Source organism: Vidua macroura, chromosome 1, assembly GCF_024509145.1.
Source record: "Vidua macroura isolate BioBank_ID:100142 chromosome 1, ASM2450914v1, whole genome shotgun sequence".
Classification (NCBI taxonomy): domain Eukaryota; kingdom Metazoa; phylum Chordata; class Aves; order Passeriformes; family Viduidae; genus Vidua; species Vidua macroura.
This window is the reverse complement of record NC_071571.1, coordinates 30,289,700-30,307,704: the sequence shown is the minus strand read 5'-3', so window position 1 is coordinate 30,307,704 and position 18,005 is coordinate 30,289,700. Positions and strand designations below refer to the sequence as shown.

At 36.1% G+C, this 18,005-nt stretch overlaps 1 protein-coding gene across 2 annotated transcripts in view; it reads right to left on the bottom strand.

Annotated features, from left to right (window-relative positions):
- HDAC9 (histone deacetylase 9) overlaps positions 1-18,005 on the bottom strand; it is a 269,848-nt gene that overhangs the window by 177,201 nt on the left and 74,642 nt on the right. The window contains exons 9-12 of one of the 2 annotated variants that reach the window (XM_053979425.1): positions 16,023-16,145; positions 13,746-13,956; positions 13,119-13,336; positions 4,539-4,808 (exon numbers count right to left, since the gene is read on the bottom strand). In XM_053979425.1, coding sequence (XP_053835400.1) covers positions 4,539-4,808; positions 13,119-13,336; positions 13,746-13,956; positions 16,023-16,145 — 822 coding nt within the window. Of the gene's footprint in view, positions 1-2,238; positions 4,809-13,118; positions 13,337-13,745; positions 13,957-16,022; positions 16,146-18,005 lie in introns of those variants that run through there. The other variant, XM_053979434.1, reaches the window with a different exon arrangement.

Sequence of the window (18,005 nt, the reverse complement as noted above, 5' to 3'; positions counted from 1 at the left end):
AAGCTCAGCAAATGGGGAGGACCAGAAACTGGGACATGCCTTAAGGATGCACCTTCCCAGTCCAGTGTGTGTGTGAGTGAGAGCATGGCTGAGGAGCCCAGATTTTTTGCTGGCTAGGCAGTTTCAGCTAATACTATTTTTACCTTTACATCTTAGTCTAAATTAACCTGAATTAGAGGAGAAAAAAAAATAACAAATTTAAAGCACAAAGCCTATCAAATAGAGCAGTAAAATTCCACAAAAAGAACTCATTATTCCTCTAGCCCAGAGAAGATAATTTCATCCAGGATGCTCTTCTGTTTGCCTAAGCAGTAATTCAGCAGATGATGTTCTAAACTATATTCTTCCACTGAGAAATGAGGTACAGAAGTTCCATTGCCACCCAGATGATGGGAACTGCATAAGGAAATCAGAAACTAAACAAATAAATGAAAATCAAACAAACATTTCTTAAGTGGATAAGTAGGACATGCTGCTAGTGGGACAGAATACAATAAGGAAATTAACTTGGCTTAGCTAATTTTGCCTGCAAATTGTGAAGTGTTCATAAGGGGGAGAAATAAGTAAACATTTTTAGATTGATGCTTGGATTAATGTTTATAGATTTTTACCTCAGAATTCCAGTGAAGATAAAAACAGGGTATAGTTGGCTTAAGTAACATGGAGTAAGTCTTAGTGATCTTGATGATAATGAAGATGGAATGAAGAGAGTGCACAAATGAGTGGTGGTAGTGTCTGAAGTGCTCGTGCTTCGCTGAGGCATTCAGCTTTTAATCCTATTTTGTTAATGCCAGAAGATGACAAAAAGTCTAATGTTACAGAATCTATATTCCAGTAATGTGTCTCTGAGTATGTAAATATTATGATGGATTTTCCTTCATTTATTAGCAATTACTTCTAAATTTCAGCTATCAGCTATACTGGCTTTATTTTTTGGACAATGGGACAGAATAAGCATATACATTAAAAAAAAAGAGATGCACATCATCCTGGGAAGAAAATAAGATATGTGAATAGTATTGTATTATGATTATTTTCTTCATTATGGTGCTTTAATGCATGGCAAATAATTCAGAAAAAAATCTAGGTGCAGTCTTCAACACAGGAATGTTGTAAATTGGAAACATTTATTCTAATGTTCTTCTAATTCTAGCACAGTATTTAAACAAAAGGGCACCAAATAAAATCCCTGTTATGAAAGCATTATTTACTTAAAGACATACAATTCTAAATCCACTATGAACAATTAGGCAAGTAGTACAATGTTATATTGTTTATACTTGTTTTAAGTTTTCCTCAGCTAAAACTTGACCTTTTATCTATTTTGGGGGGTTGTATTGCTGATGAAACATTATGCTGCTGCTATACCAGTGAAAATAATTGAATTTGATTTACAGAACTATTTATTTTTACACATTTACATTGTTGAAACAGAGATTTTATTTTAGTTAAAGTTATACCAGAATCAAAGCTTCATAGAGTATTTGGAAACGATTGAACAGTTATAAAAACTAGAATGCAATAGTTTTCTAAACTCTTTTGGTAGTAATAATTCATGTACTGTAGTAACAGGGATTGTTTTGCAGTACAAGCTCTCTCTCTGTGGATCCTAAGTAAAGTTCAGGAAATGCCACAAAGTTATGTAACACCTTGTCCTGGATTAGGGCAAATTTGGGAGCAAATCATCTTCATGGAAGTTCTCTACATTGTGACTTCACTGTCTCATGCAGTTGCTTTAAAGTCTGCCAAGTTCATGGATTCCCTCTCTCCCAGCTTATTTACAGGTGGACTTTAATTTTGCAAAGGTCTTGATGAATACCGAAGTGGACGGTACAACCACATTTTCAGATAAGGGGTCCAGGCAGGTATTAGAAATATCATGTAAATTATTACAGTTTTTCTGAATTTTGGATAATTAGAAGCTGAGGAACTGGGATTCACTTTTACCTTTCCTGTATGGTATGATCACATGTTCAAGACAAATGCTGTGATGGGAAAATGAGCATGCATCAATACTATTCCACATTCACTTAAACTTATAATGGCTGATGTAGGATAAAACAAGAGACCAAAAAGAAAGACTTTGTGTAATTATTGTAAGAATAGTGTAATAAAAAAACTTTACTCCTGAAAGTTTAAATTGTTTTGACAATGTGTAGCAAACATATTTGATTGTACAAAGCAAAACCACTGCTAAGTTACCAAATTTACACAAAGTCAAATATCTGGAAGGGGATCTTTTAAAAAAAAAACTTTATTTGAGAAAGGAAAAGACTTATATCAGAAGGCAAAAAAAGGGAACATACAAACAGAATATATTTACAACACAAAACAAGATCACCTCTAAGGGTGTAAATTATAATAAATACAGTAGATTTAAAATGTAAGAGACAATAATCAATTAGAAATGTGGTTGTTTTAACCCAGTTTTCCTTTTCACTGGTTCCAGGTAGTTTCTCTTATTTTAATTTTATCCAAATTTGAAAGATTCTGAAGTTAAAGTACACTAATGTATTGCGGTTTCTCACCTGAATGACATTATAAAAATATCTTTTGTCTTCTGTGAATACACGTCTTTCAACTGATATTGTACAAAACTCTTCTCAATTGCAAATTTCTCCCCAAATGTATTTTAAAAGATGCACTATCCCTTTTTGATGAAGCTGGAGTCAGATTTCAAAGAAAATTAAAAATATACAGAATGGGAAACACATATAATTTCACTTTTATAGCCTTCACTTTTTGAATGTAAATGTAATTTTTTTCATCTAGGATGGAGAAATATTTCTCTTCAAATATGAAGCACACATAAAAATCACCTGTGTTTGTCTCAATTAAATATTTTTCTATCTATTGAGGCTTTTTATGTTAAGAGCAACATTTAGAAGTTTGTTTGGAGATCTTCTAGGAAAAAGGATAATGTATCTTTAGAAGTTGCAACATTTTAGAAGAGATTGAATAGTATTAGAACATAATGTAAAAAACACATGCTAATAACATATTTTAGAGCAATTTCTACATTTGGCAAAACAGCTATCTCTTTTGAAACTGGATACTGCACCTTAAAATACCTCAGCTTTAGAAATATAAATATTTTTAATAGAAAAAAAACCTGACAAGGAGTCCAGGTCAGTTTGGGATTATCCATATTAAAGGGGATCTTAATACAATGAATCTTTAACTAGCTTAACAAAAGTAAACCTATAAAACAAGGTAAACATATCAAAAGGGAATATGAAGGAAATGTTTCACTGGAAAGCTTCCTTAACAATTTCCCTACTCGCTTTGTTATTTTCTTTGACAATAAATCAATTCATAGAGTGCCTTTAAAAACAGAGGGAGCGCTGCCCCGTCCCCCCTGCCCCGCATTCCTCAGCACATGAATCACTTGGGCTTCCTGTTTCCATAAGGCATTTCCTGCCCCCCCCCTCCCAAAATCACTTTTCTACAGGAGAACAGCAGGGACCTGACAAAGTATCACCTTAAATAAACAGGGCCTTACACTGCACCCAGCCTGGCTCTGCTGGCTGTGAGGGATGGGCCGGGATGCAGCTCGCGGGCTGCACACACGACCGTGCCTTTCAACTCCGCCTAAAGCTCCCAGACAAGCTGAACCTGCCTTTTGTCAAGGTGGTATTTTATGCACAGTTGTTATTTTAGGATTTGTCCATGAGACTCCATTGTAAAGGTTATGAGATATTGTAAAATTAGTCTTCATTTAAAAAAAAAACAAACAAGTGATTGGATATCAGATGATAACGATAACTGTTCTGTGCTTTCTGTGCAATGTCCTAATAACTGACTGGAGCCACCTAATGCTGCATTTTGCTTCTCACCAGTACTCGCATCTGCTGCATTTAAGGATGTCTCTGTGGACATTATCATCAAATAAGACAAAATGAAAAATTAACCAAGCAGTGCAAAAAAGAAAACAATGCAATTTTAAAACAGTGCCTTGCCTTGCCTCTTTATATCCACCTTGTACTTTTCTCTAAATTAACTTTATACACCAGCCTGAGACCACCACGATAGCAGTCAGTACCTGTCTACTGGGGAAAAGAATACCCTAACATTAACAGTGTTCAAGACTATAGTATGATACAATATATACAGACAGCTGAAAGCAGAAGTCAGAGGATTCAAAATCAGAAGAATGTTTCATCAATCAGGTCTGGAAACTAATTCCATCAATTGCTGATCTCAACAGGCTAGGTGATACGAGTTCTCTTTCACTAGGACTAAGCGATGTAAGGTAATTCTGGTCTAATACAACGTCTATCAGCTATTACTCAAAGATTTATGTAGCATAATTGATTGCAACAGATATCGTCTCAATTAGTGACCATAAGGATGAGCTTCACTATGTTTTCAAGTGTACATACAACACTTCTGCATTTGTTAAATTCTTTGAACAGTAAATCAGGATTTGCTAGCTCGGTGAATCAAAACAAAATTGCTTACCAAAGCCTAGAAAACACATGTGATGTTCAGATAATAACCTTAATTACAAATCCTGGAGCTAAATCTTTGCCTATTACCTGTTGCATAAAAGCAGCTTGCTCCCCAGATTCCATTTGCTGGGTTTGAACATCCTCATCACTGTCCAGTGGCTCCTCTTTGACTTTCACAGCCCCCACCTGCTGTCCTATTCTTTCATCCACACCAGCACTGCTGCTCTCAGCCCTAACGCTGGCACTGCTGGAGGGAGCTCGCTCTTCCTGCATCGAGTGATCTCCATGAAGCTCTTCTTCAGCTTCCTCCAGGTGACTGCCAGGCTGCTTAAGCTGCTCAATGGACTTAGAGAGCATCTGGAAAGAGAAGAGGGGAACAAGTACTGACTCCTTTCACTGATGCCAAGCACTAAGAAGTACTAGATCTGCATGGATGAAATTAAAGTGACCACAGCAAACCCATGTAGCCATGCACCATCAAAACACTGATATATCCAGAAAAAAGAACAAAAGTCCCTAAGCAAAAGGCCACTTTTTATTCTGCAGCAGAAAATACCATGTTTATAGATAATGAAAACCATAACACATCTGTTAGACTGTTACAGCTGGTAAACTAGAGAAATTAGTCTTCCCTAGTTTTTCTTCAAACATGAATGCAGAAATACCATCTTATAGTTAATTACCCACAACACAAAATAATAAAGGAACACTAAGATATAAGCAAACTAGTAATCTGGTTAATATTTTGTTATAGGCAAATTAGAGAATTTTCACACAAACATCTCTATCAATTAAAGCATGAAGGCACTGAAAGCCAATAAAGGAGAAGTGACAAAGAGCTGGTGTGAGTCCCCTATTCCGTGGCACAAGGATACTACAAGCACGTCTGTGCATGACTGGAAGGACTACAGCCTTTGTGGTGCACCATACAGGTATTCCAGTCCCAGCAATGATGATATAACGCAGCTCCCAAGGCAACACCAGCTCTAGCCCAGTAACTGCTATTTTAAAGCTCTGCAGAAGTACCGGATGCCTGAGCGTTGCAATCATGTGCAGTTTGTGTTTTGCTGTTTAAGATGAAGCCAATGCATTCCAAAATACTCTAAATGTAGTCCAAAAACCTAAACTGAAAAAAATCCCCACTTTTTTGAAAGAGCCAGAAATCAGACATGTAAGTAAGAAGTTGCAGGATCAAGTGAGTAACTATCGTTTATTCAACTGGCCTACTCGATTTCAAGTAAATACTGTTTTGTGTCATCTAAATCAAATATCTTGTGAGGGGAAAAAACACCTTTTACCTTTACTCTTGCATATTTTCCTCTTCCCATCTGTCTCCCCCCACCATCTGTCATGTCTTTCAAACTGAGTTTTAGCTAGTGTTATATACTCAGTTACTGAGTATATGAATGACTTCAGGATGTCTATTTTTGTCACAAACCATGGACCATCCAGTTTCATTCAGCTTGCTAATGCTTATAGAAAAATGCTGGGTTGTCATGTAAACTGTGTTCAAGAAGCTGCAGCTGGATTTAGGAAATCCCATGAAGTCAACAAGGAGAGTTGAAAGATCCATTTATACAATTCCAGTTGATGCTCTGATGCATATACCTCACACCAGTGGAGAAACAAATTCCTCAGAGGAAGCCTGTCTGGCTATTGTCACAGCAAACCTTCATTTTTGAGGTGTAATGGGAGTTTAATGGCTTACTAAAAGGAAACAAATAAAAAATCCCTCTTCATTACCGTAGTAACTGGGAAATCACAATGTGAGTACCCTGCAAGTTGCAGGAGGCATGCTCTTACTACTTCAACTGATGTGGAGAGTCTCCTTTCATTACGCAGCATCTGAAAAATTTCTCAGATCAAACCTATAAATCTTTTCCAGTTGTTTCTCTGTTTCTCAGGGGATGACACTGACCAAGAATTTACTAAATCTGACTACATGTAATCAGTTCAGGTACACCCCTTTCACTTATTATTATTATTATTATTATTATTATTATTATTATTATTATTGTTGTTGTTGTTGTTGTTGTTGTTAATTAGTTAACCATTTGTGGGGAGCCTTCCCCACTCCTCAAGCAGGAAGAGAAAGGCAGGTAAGGCTGCATGGCTGGCTGCAAGTGAGCAAATACAAGCTGAAGCATCTGTGTGACAGATAATCATATAAACTACAGGAATCACTGAGGCTGACCCATCTGTAAACCATTGCCTATGCCAGTTACTTGACACCAGGTGGGTTTTTCTGCAGGGGAAGCTAAGAGAAAATGAGTGCACACCCACAGCAAAGTTAAGACACATATTTAGCTCATTACTGCTCTCCTTTCTTTTATGCTTTTTCACTTTAATGTCAGGCTCTTTCTTCTTTACACTGCTGTATGGGTACAGATCTGCTGCTGAGCTTTCTGAGGCAACACATGATAGACTGCAGTATAGAATCTGTATATGGATCACCTTCAGACACTTCTTGCATGCAATCAGTGAAGAGAACAAGCACATGTAAGGGGGCTGCAGAGACTTAGAGTGGAATTTGTGTGCATTTCAATTTGCTGTGTTCATGTTTTGGACCCTTCTCACATGCTGTGGAACTCAGCAGGTGATTTGTCCAGATTTAAGCAACAGTAGGAGATAAGCAAATTACTTTTTCTAAAACTCTGTGAAATTAAAGTCTTTATATATTTACTCACTAGAGTTTAAAAAGTGCATTTATATTACCTTTTTTACTAAAAATTTTATTAAAAGCATCCTTTCCACTGTGATTTTAACTAAGCCTCAGGCAAGGGGCTTTGAGGCATTAGAGTCATGTCTTCTCATATGGTGAAGCATGATCAAATTGCATGGATGGAATAGGGAGGACATGACCCAAAACCTAAAAATCCCTTCTACTGCTCAGACTGCTAAGCCACAGCTGACTGTTTCTCTGTATCACCACAATGCTTTCATATTTGTTCAAGTTTTTTTAAAGACAGCTCGGCCCCATCCTATTCTAGTAATTATACTAGTAACATTACTGGACACTTCTAAGTCAGAAACATCTAATTTTAAAATATATCTCCTAGTGGTAGTACTGTATCTGGAAACATGTGAAGATAGCAGTTAAGAGTCAGTACTTCTATCTTCTCTATCTAAAGATGGGTTACACAGCAGAAAATGTTCTGAATGAAATGCTGCTCAGGTCCTTTCATTGCACAGCTGGATACTTCTGCTCACACTCAATGTTTAAACCTTTCACTTTAAACCCCCACTTGCCATTTTTTTTTCTGACTTTATCTGTAGCTACATGGAGGAATTTCTCCTAATTTTAATGCATCTATTTTTATTTTGAAAAAGTGATTGCTTAATCAGTTTTAGTGGGATTATGTTCAAAGATAATAACAAAACCATAGTTTATTTCCCTAATAAAGTAAGGGTTGCACATATTGGTGATACTTTACCAGTATACTTTATTGCTATCACCTATTCCAATTTAAGTGGTCACTAAAAAAATGCCTTCATGCTAATATAACCTTTATATTTTTTGCTTTTATCTTCAGGAAATTAACCTATAAGGGATATGCATGAGTCAAAGTAAATAGTATCAGCAGGAGAGGAAATATTTACAGATATCAATTCCATTGTATAACTGAAAGAGTCTAATCAAAGAAAAAGACATCAAACATGGTTGGTTGTACAGAAAAATTGAAGACTAAATAATCTGGACACTGCAATAGACCATTTAATAGGTCCTTCAGCTGCAGTCTCCATCATTTTCTCCTTTGAAATTATATGCTCTTGTAAAATACAATGTTTTAAATAAGATGTCTTTACAAAGAGACAAAATCACTAAGTCCTGCAGCAGCCAACCAACACGTTTCCATCCTTGATTAATTGTTCATTTTAAGTACATGGCAGTAATTTCTAAGAACTCATATCTATTCTTACAGAACACTTTTTCCCATTCTCCCCTATGGCAGTCAGATTACCAGCTATGTGTGTTGTACATACATTGTTAGCTGCACTGAAAACAACTTGGCCCCTGCTTCCTGCTGCCTCTGTTACTCATGTAGTACCAATATTTCTAAGGGATGTATTTAGCTTTCAAAATCATTCTTCTGCATTATGGCTTAAACATTAGTTCTCAATAAAGGAGAAAATGTTCTGGGCATTTTCCAGTTCCAAACAGACAACAGTTTCTTTTAGTTTTTGCCCAAATAATCCCCTGCTATTAGCAATATTTGAAAGATTATCTCTTACCTACAGAAGATGCTAGTCAGATTTGTAAGCTGCAAAGCCGAAACCTCAGTGTAATATGTTTAATGAAGGTAGATTGATATACTACTGCTGAACCTGGTCTTCCACATTCCATAAAACATCATTCAGAGAAGTGAATGATTAATCTGGAGTTAACTGTATCTTTTCAATATTCCTACTGGCAATAACTAATAGTTCTATTTTTCTATCAACATAAATTTCTGTATTATTTTTCATCTTTTTTTAAGAGATATTGGTAAACTGAGAACACCATCCAACTACTAATAAATATTTGCTTTCTATATATTTTTTTACCTCACAGGCTTTACCAACTGACATCCTAGAATGAAAATTGAAATTCAGGTGTTTCTTTTAAAAGCCATAACATTATCCATATACCTCCCATACTTTAGAGCACCCACCAACTGCCCCATTATTTTACCCTTTACTTATCCAATACAGTGAATTTTACCATGGAAAACAAATTGCCAAAATGCTGTGAATACACAACTTAAGAGCACAAATAGGGTTCCTGCATTGATCAAATAAAATTTTGGACCCAGTGAAGACTTCAGCTTCAGTAGTGGCAGGCTTTATTCATCATATATGGTAAAAACAACTTCTAAAGACAGATAGCTTTGTTCATGTATTCTTCACATTATGATTTCTGAGATTTTCTTGAACACAGACTTCTGCTAGGGGCTTTGCATTTAGATTAGTTAAATCAAAATCCTCATTTTTTTCTGCAAGTGGTTGGGTCAAAGTTTTCTAGATAGAGATATACACAGTAATATCAAGATTTTAAGTTTTTTTATTGTAGCAGTGGTCTTTTGGTATCCAATTGCACTAATTTTAACTTGGGGTTTTGGACTTTGGTCTCCCTTTATTGAGCAGAATGAAGATCTGCAATGGTGATCAAAGGGCGTTATGAGGAAATAAGCTGTCATTTGGACAGAAGTATATTAAACCTGACAATGGCAAAGCTGGTCTTCCCTAAGACAAGCTGAGTTCAGGTTACTTCACATTCATTATTAATTCTGGGACAAGGGTCTTTACCTACTTTTGGAAGAGATGTCAACATTTGCAGAATTTTTTCAGAAGGTCAGTGTACTAGATCCCACAGGTATAAATGTCAGACTTCAGTGGAGACATATACCATTTCCCACATCAAAAGCCAGGCATCTGACAGCTGACCAGAAATAATCCATAGGGGATCTCCTCTTTGCAAGTAAGGACAGAGGCACGCCTTTTGGCAATGATTTGTTTCTTTTCAGAATGTAAATGATCCAGGGGAATCCTTTGCCTCTGACCTATGTTAGATTTTGCTTGTTATCACCCTCACAGCAGCACTGGCTTGCTGCTGAAGTATATTTTTTCCTCACCAAATTAAAAAAAAAGTGAGGGTTTTTTTTTTTAATACAAGATAAATACATGAACAATGGGGTGAGAAAAAGGTGGTTCTCTTTCTCTTTTTGTTGTTATACCTATAAGTCAGCCAAAGAGATCAGTCCAAAACCAGTTATCAGAGTGTGATGACACATGCCCTGTCATCTTAGCTCAGGGCAAACACACAAATTGTGGGTTCAGTTGAATACTAAGGACTTAAGGACTTGAAGACCTAAACATAAGAAATAAAATGTTAAGGGAAATAGAAAACAAAAAAAGAAGATATTAATTTGCTCTAAGATCTTGGTCAACTAGCATTTCACAGTCTTAACAGTTTAAAATGGTTCTGGTCTTTTATTACCAAAACTTTTAGGGTCATTGATTATTCCTTATTAAAGAAATACTATATGTATTTTCCATAACTGAAAAGGCAGGACTTATAACTCTGTGCAGATTTCATTATACAGCCCACGAATAGAAGAGTAAAGGACAGAACAACAGAAAAACCAAGTTCATGTATTCACTTGACACATGCCCAGATTTATCCTAAGAAATAAAATATTTGGTTGTTTTCCTATCTGGTCTAGGATATCTACTGTTTAAAGTTTCAAATAGCTCTAATTCTGCTTTGCAGAGTTTGACTGTAAACCTGGGCAAATTATGTAATGAAAAAATAACTTCTACTGTGAACAGAGGCAAGTTTTAAGACTGAACAAAGTATATTCTACCACTCTAGCAGAGATCAAAAATCTTATGTTCAATTTGAAATTTAGCTGAAAGGTTAAAGAAGATATATTTAAATTCACTATTTAAAAGCTACCCCATGATTTGATCTTTTTTTTACTCTCTTGTATATTGGCTACCCTTAAATTCCAGTTTATAAAATTCAGGTTCTGCAAGTACTTAAGAAAGCCCCCTGGCTTTCTGTGTCCTTGCAGAGGACAGACACATGGTTAGAGCACTGACATTTTTCAGTACTATTCTTCAAAATGGTTCTTCTGAGCATGGAGAAGAATCTAGATGCTGCAAAGTTTAAAGTCTGATAAAACACACACATTCTCAGAAAACCCAGTGCTTCTCTGGCTGCAACATGATCTCATTCCTCCTCAGGCATTTGCTGCTCTGAGGAGTTACTGTGCTCCTGAAGAAGCCTGGTTGCTCTGGGAGTAGGAGTAAAGGAGACTGAGAAGCTCTTGGGGAAAAGTAGGTTATGGAGGTTCAAGGGAGAGGCCCTAGAATAGACCTAAATTTCCACTCTCTGCATATGTATATGGACTATACTGTACAGAATAAAAGCTAGATTCACCAGTTTTGTCTCTTCATCGCAAAGAACCATGTGAGAATGAAGGCATAATTCAAGTATGAGAGGGAAGTATTCTCATTAGTGCGTATTTTCACTGTAGTTCAACTGAAACAAAAATTTTTACTGAAACAAGCATTATCGCAAACCAGCTCCAATCTTTTTTCTTCCTTATCCCATCTGTCTCTGGTAAGATGCAATGCATTCCTAGTCCTATGTGACTAGAAATATATGGTTATGTGCCTCAAGTTTAATTTTCATACTGAGGACAAATGCTCATAATGCCACATCACATACCCCTAAATGCCATGGTAAAATTTATGACAATAACCATATTAACTAAGAAAAACACATCAGTGGGGTTCTTTGCTTTATGAGGAATGCATGAATTGATGGGTTTGTAGTACAAAGACTCGGTACTTTAGCAGTTAAAAATTCTTTTTAGACAATTGAGGGAAGGTGAAATATTTTCAAAACCTGAGGCTACAAGATATGCATATGCCATCTTGATTAAACATATGGAATGCATACTCAAAGAAAAGCCAACTGGAGTCCTAGTTGAGTAATCAAAACACCCAAGCTGAGAGGGGTTAACATGCAAGGATCAGCTCTGAACTTTGAAGTTTTCTGGTCTTCATTTTTCCTAATTAAGACAAGATTTAATAACCAAACCACTGTACAAAGTATGTACTTAAACTCTAGGTTTGTTTCTAATTTTGTTGGGAATTCTTAGTAGATTCCAAAGAATCAGTAACCCCTGGGAAATTCACCCAGTAAGTAAGGTGGATTGATTTTTTTTTTCCTTAGGTACAAGAACTGAACGTCCACTTTTCATCTTTTCTTCTTTGACATTGCCTCTTATATATAGTTATTGAATAACACTAAAACAAAAGAAGACAGCTAAAGAAGTGCAATTAATATCTTTGTAATACTAGTGCAGCTTCAGAAAACAACTTGTGGAAAGCTGTGTGCTAAGTGCAGAAAAATGTTCTCCAAATTAAAACATGCAATTATTTGCATATATTAATATCAGAGCAGGTAGCAACCTGATTTTGTTGTAAAAGTATAGCTTCCTGATAAATCTATTTAGAATCTGTTCTTTTTTTATTAATGGATGGTCTCTTTTCTTCGTTCCCTTGCCCCTGCTCAGAATAAGGTGTTACTGTAGAGGGAATTTGTACTACACGATTCAAATCTGTGTCATGTACCAGCAACGGGACATTTTTCTCTTTCTCCTTATATGGTCATTTTATATCACCATATAGGTAACAAACTTCCATGTTACTCATAGAGAAAAGTCAGTTTGATAAACACTGATTAAAGTTTGTCCAGATGTTTAGTAAGCTTCATATGTAAACCCATCCAATTAATAAGCTGATCTGTGTTCAAATGAGTTACCTATTTATGCAACATTCTGGTCCACAATAAGAAAAGTTTCAATACAATTCAAAAGCAGCAAGTCATTGCTGCAGCTCACAAGTACACATCAATTTTTAAGACATAATTTACCATTCAACAGGAAAACACCTGTCAGGTAAAACTGTAAGCAACTCTATTTTGTTAAATTGTAGCCTATTTCAGAACCTTAAAATTAAGATCCATAGAAATGTATGTATCAACTATGCATAAACAAAAACGATACTTCTGCAAGAGCCTCTCTATTGTCCATGATGACATGGCACCAATAACTAATCTTCATTGTTTGTTTTCACCTTCAACTTTATTGGAAATTCTTTACTTTGGGAACTCACCTTATTCATATGGATCTGCTGCTGGTACTGCTTCTGCTTCTCCAAAAATTGCTGATGTTGCTGCTGGATGACCAGCTGGGCCAAAGTACTCTGAGGAAGAGGAGCTGACTGGGTTCTGTTCAGTGGCCTGTGACGAGGCAGTTTGTGGGCAGCTCTTATGCCAGGTGAGACTCTCTCCTTTGCTGCTAAAGGAGACTGTGGATGAAGAGGAACCGCTCCTGCAAAACAGGGACATTTCACTCCTGTGAAAAACAACAAACTAATAGTTCTAACAGGAAAGAAAGCTTTCAGTATGAAGAGGGGTGTGTATTGCAGAACTCTGCATCTGCACTGATGCAGTGGGACATACATCACGTGCCTCGCCATGCTGGGAAGTTCAGCTGCTGCAAAAGAATGTGATGAAGTAATCATTTTCTCTTTTCTGTAATCATTGAATTCTCTCAGGCTAACAGACTGGAACAGAATCACTAAAAGGGAAAATAAAGATGCTGTCCTTTTTTCTTCCACCCTTCCACTTTTCCCAAAAGTTAGGATGTATGGTATTTGTATTACCTCATTTAGTTAAAACCGAACACAAATGTCATTAAAAACATCTTAAATAAGTTTTGCTGGAGCTTTGGTCATTACCGGTCACAAGAAGTTTTTGCTGTCTCATTTGTTCTTTCAGTAACAGATGCTGCAAGAGAGCTTGGTGACTGCTGTTTGGCTTTCCTTCCAAAGCAATGTGAGGATGAGTTGATGATGGAGGAATGTTTCCTCCATACTGTCCAGCCAAGGCCACTCCTTGTCTAAGTGACGGGGTCTCCCCCTTCTGCTTTTCTTTGAATGACGATGAAGCCTGTCAAAGAACAATAGCATTGGTAACTGCTTTTCAGAGAAGTAAGTGGTCATTTATACCTCTCCTTGATTAGATGGTCTTAGGTCTTCATGAACACATACAGAAGAAAAGGTTAACATCCCTAACTTACACTTTGACCATGAGATGAAAAGGAAGAACATGCCAGTTAAATGTAACACTGTGAGAAACTGAGTACTGAAACCAGTTGAAAAAAAAAAAATCAGCAATAAAAGCCAAAGCATAAGGAATTACTAGTTAGAACATTATTAATGCAAGGATGGGACCTATCTTTAAAAATCCTAAAGACCTTTGCACAGCCTCCTGCACATCAGAGGATCAGAGGAAATAGTTTGCATTGAGTTTGAAATAGGCAAGGCTTGGTTTTTCAAGTAACTTTCCATCACACAGCAAGCCAATCAGCAAAACAAAATAGTTACCTGTAGTAGTGGGAAGCTATTACTTTTCCTGGAGCACTCCCTGACTCCCTGAAGGACAGCACAAATGTAAGTTTTACCCTTTGCAAAGCAAACTTGTACAATTAAACTCTCATCTACAGAATCATCAAGAACTGTTTTATGTGTGTGGCATTTTGAAGTGGCTTATAAATTGCACAGTTATTGATTTAAAGCTTTTGGAAGTTTTGGCCCTTCATCATTGCAAATGTACTTTATATTACTTTGTTCTTTGCCTGTTAAAAAAAAAAAAAAACAACTTGAAGCAGTAGTTCAAGCAGAATAACAATTCTTACAGCAAGAATAATAACCTAACAGAAATATGCACGTTGAGGCTTGCCGATAACCACTTATGGTAAGTCATAGTAAAAACAGTATCTCTGATAATATGAATTCCCTTAAATTCTAAAATAAGGTTTTCACTAATTTTTTTTTTGATGTAGGCTTACTTCACACTGCTATCTCCCTCCCCTGAAAAACAAACACCAAAGTAAGCTTTACATTCAATTTGCAACTGCTTGTTCTAGTAACAGAAATAAACATTACTTGTATAAATCAATCCCTTTGTTTTTTCTAATGCCAAAAGTAATATTTGGTGCTAGTTGGCCACATCAAAAGCTTATAAGATTTGAGTGAGCAAATGAAACATATTTTTGTTTCTTTTTAATGTTATAAATTTACTTTGAAGCTAGTTGAAGCTAGTTATATTTTTGTGAAATAGCTAAGAAAATTTTGATGATATCCTCTGAGAAAGTAAGCATTACTTTTCATGATGTTCAAATTTTCCATCCTTCAAAAACAATAATTTGCTAATATTTCTAGAGAACTGATTTCGGGCTTACATAATTTTCTTTGCAAGGTTCTGTACCTGATGTTAAAATGTTAGACTGCAGCAGTATATTACTGCTAAGAACAGTAAATGTATTGAAATAGCCATAAAATAACATGGAACTTTGACTTAAAACTACATTTAGCACTGCAATTAAGTAGCATTATTACAAACCATTGTGGATTGTATAGATTTTTTTTTTGTTTTACCTCCACTGAAACCTGTGCTTACAACCCCTAATTTCTTCATAGAAGTTACCAACTCCCACACTGTTGTATAGAACTGCCACATATCAGTATTTTTACTTTGTTGTTGTTGTTGTTGTTGGAAAGCAGGGAAATTTTGACCTGCTCTAAATGTTGAAAGTAGCAAAATTTTTGCGTAATTTACTGAGCTAGAGGAATATTACATTCTTTTCCTACAATGTTCCAGCTCAGTTTAGGTCATTACTGGAATCTCATAAAAATGTTATAGGTAGAAATTATCATATAATCTAAACTTTTATACTAAATAATCTCCTTATATACTTCTTGCCACATCTGAAATCTGTTATCTGGCATAAATGCAATGCATGTGGCCCATACTTAGCTAAGATCCACATTGGCACCAGTTTATTTGAGATCAAGAATGAACATTGCTTTCAAGTTGTGCCCAATGCGTAGAGAGGTCTGGTTCCTACTCTGAATTGCTTGCATACCAAAATGCTAAAAATATAAAGAGAACAATCAGAAAGTAGGTTTTCTGGAACCAAATGTATGCAGGAAGGCTTGAGACTGTTCACTCACACTGATTTGAGGTTGTATTGCTGGAAGTCCCAAGGTAATGTTGGGCAGAGAAGGGGATGTGTACAGACTCAACAAGTTCACTGATTCATCCTGTATCAAAAGGCGTTGCTGGGAAACCAGGTGCTGGAATAAAGGGGAAAACCAACGAAAGTTAATCTCCAAGCTTTTTTACCTTGGTTATTTTATGCTTTTATCCCAATACACAGAAAGTCAATTATGTGCCAGTCATTGGTTTGCAACCCAATGGAGTTCCAGATACGGAAAATGAAACAGTGAAATGAAACAGTGAAAACACTGTTGATAGTTCTTTTCTTAAGAAAACAGCTGATATGTGCCTGGGATTATTCCTTGGTTAGTAAATCAAATTTCCATGGAAAGCTGAAATCTTGAGGATTCCTAGATCATCTTATCTACTTCTCATCAACTCAACATCAGTTCTTCTCATCAACTGGACAGTCATTCCAACAAACTCAGTGGGAATTTATCCAGTGAATTCAGGATTATATCCAGCTGAATCACGAATATGGATGTAATAAACTTTCACCACAGTTGTTATGACTTTAGATGTAAGGTACAAAATGTGGTTTTGTTAGCCAGATTATGATATGGATATGTTTCAGACACATTATTTACTTCCATTAACATGAAAATTCTGTGTAGAAAGTAAGGCATCTGCCATTTAAAATAATAGACTATCTCTCTCTGTTTCTGTCTGCATATATACAGAATCAGCATTGTGTCATTCTTTGATAATGAGATGCCCCCCACAGCTTTCATAATCCATTCAAGTTAAAATATTTAACACTACTTCTGAAGACTTGCAATATAGTTTTCAAGGACACGGAACTGCTGATATATTTTTATTTACTTTAAAATAAAACCAGACATTCTACAAAGATCACCCTTTTTATTTCCATAGATTAATTGGGAAGAAAAATAAAAAGATTACCACATCAGGAATCTTTCTGAAGCCTTTGCCTTTCTGCTTGAACAGTGATATTTTTCAACATGTGGTCTAGTATAGTTGCTTGAATTATATTTTCTGTTTAACTCTTGCTTCCCTCCCAGAACTTTGACTCAATGAGAGCTACAAAGGTCTTATTAGACTTAGGAACTCTGGCATGATATGGTCCCCAAGGGAACAACATCCTTGAAAAAGAATACCCTGTGTAACAGTATGACACAGTGACTGCTTTCTTCCCAAACAAAAAGCATATGGGACTCCAATAATAGACCACCTCCAAGAGGGATACTGCACACTCGGGCTTTGACTAAAGTAAATATAATAACTTGTCAAGCATGTTGTGGGGAGCTGTAGATTTTCCCCCGGACAAACCTGGAATATCAATTAACTCTGTAAAATCCTTCGTGCTAATACAATGCAACTTCAGACCATCAATGAAAAGTGGTTAAGCACAAAAACACAGGATGTTATTCCAAAACATAACCTTCCTCAAACAGTTTGTTTGGAGATACGACCTATCACTGAGACAATAACAGTAGAAGTCTATCCCTGTAATTTTCTTTTGGTACCTAGGGAATGTCAACAGATAGCGTAGGAAACAAAGAAGCTCCACTTGTATATTACATTAATTCCTGGCTAACAGTGTCTTGCCTTGATAACATCTACCTTTGACCATGAATAAATCCAAGTATGGATTTAGTATCAAGACTGTGGAGATATTATGGGGGGACTCTACAAATATTTAAGTGGAAAATGGACACTCTAATGTGCCTCCTAGGATATAATCAAATTTGTAGCAACAGCAGCATTGATACAAAGCCACTTGAAAGATTTATGTTTAATATTTGGTTTTTGGTATGCCACTATTATCTTCTAATATCTGAATTAATAAAAATAACAGTGACAGGGTGTATAGCACTAAAACACACTACCACAATAAGGCCAGGCATGATTGTTTCATCAGGCAGAAGCAGTGATGTTATTTACCAAAACAGTTTAATGTAGAAAACATAGGTGTT